Genomic DNA, 1,403 nt, shown 5'->3' with positions numbered 1-1,403 from the left:
CAAGCAAAAAATCTGAATTGTGAGATAGAAAGTTTTTTTTTTTATTGTTTTATTTTATTTATTTATTTAGCAGCAGAAATAAGCTTGATTTTTTTTAAATCACAATTGCAAGTTCATATCTGACTTTTTTACTCCGAATTGAGAGTTTACATATCGCTATTCTGAGTTCGTATCTTGCAATTCAGAGAAGAAAAAAAAAAGTCAAAACATTTTTTTTCTGTGACGGAAACGAGCTTGTTTTTATTTTTTTAATTGCAATTCTGTTTATTTCTCACAATTCAGACTTAGAACTGAGAGTTTACATCTCAAGTTTGAATCTTGCAATTCTGAGAAAAAAAACACTTTATTGCGTGATAAGAAGTTGCAATTACCGATCTTTTTTCCTTGTAATTCTGAGTTTATATCTCTCAATTCTTCTCAGAAGTTAAAGTTTTTCCTCAGAATTGAGACTAGCATTTCACAATTCTGAGGAAAAAAATGTCCAATTGGTGAGATCATTTTTTTTTATAAGCTTTCATACACATTAGCGTGCGTCAGACAGACCTGAGACGCACGGCCTGGCGCTTGCTGCTGTTGCTGCTGTTGACAGGTGAGGTCACTCCGCCCGATCCAGGGAACGCCATGTGTCCGTTCTGCGGCTCCAGGGGCTCCAGGGCCTCGGCGGAGCAGGGCCACTCGTCGGAGCCCTGCCGGGCGTGATGGTACGGAGCCGGCCGCGAGGACAGGTGCTCCTCCAGGTGACTGAGCCACAGGGCTAGAGAGTTGCGGTCGTCGAGGGTGGTGGCGGGATGGATGAGTGCGTAGGACAGCAGCTGGCGGCTCTCCTCCACGAACAGGCTGCTCTCGATGGTGTGGCTCAGGACCTTCTGCAGCAGCTTCATGTATTCACACTTGGCTTCGCTGTTGCGTGGCTGCAGCAGGGGCAGATGGGAGAGCAGGAGCGACACGGCCTTCTCCTTCGGCTCCTGCTGCCACTGACTGACGATGGCTGGAGAAAGACGCGAGGGAGATCTCAGTTTCATCCGATGTTCAGATGTTAAAAAGGTACGTTTGATTTAAAATTGAACCCTTTTAAGGAAAGTTCACCCAAAAATAAACACTAATTTCAATACAAACCTGGTTGAATGAGATTTAGGTCAAGTCTATTTATAGCACTTTAATGCATCATCAATATCCTAACAGCAGTCCATGATATTAATAATAATAATAATAATAATAACAGTAGTCCATGACTCGTCTTATGACGGTTTCATGTTCAATACAGTGGCTAAATTAACGAAAAATAAAGCATCAGCAGACGCAGACATTCCCCAACAGCACAGCAGTAATGACTTTATGAACTACTTTACTTCTAAGATCGATACTATTAGAGATAAAATTGTAACCATGCAGCCGTCAGCTAC

At 42.3% G+C, this 1,403-nt stretch overlaps 1 protein-coding gene across 1 annotated transcript in view; it reads right to left on the bottom strand.

Annotated features, from left to right (window-relative positions):
• Positions 1-1,403, bottom strand: part of LOC107757315 (protein Smaug homolog 2) — an 18,600-nt gene that overhangs the window by 12,439 nt on the left and 4,758 nt on the right. The window contains 1 exon segment of the mRNA XM_074560243.1: positions 657-988. Within this exon segment, the coding sequence (XP_074416344.1) occupies positions 657-988 (332 nt within the window).

Source organism: Sinocyclocheilus rhinocerous, unplaced genomic scaffold (assembly GCF_001515625.1).
Source record: "Sinocyclocheilus rhinocerous isolate Xijiao unplaced genomic scaffold, SAMN03320098_v1.1 scaffold3916, whole genome shotgun sequence".
Lineage (NCBI taxonomy): Eukaryota > Metazoa > Chordata > Actinopteri > Cypriniformes > Cyprinidae > Sinocyclocheilus > Sinocyclocheilus rhinocerous.
This window is presented reverse-complemented; position numbering and strand designations above follow the sequence as displayed.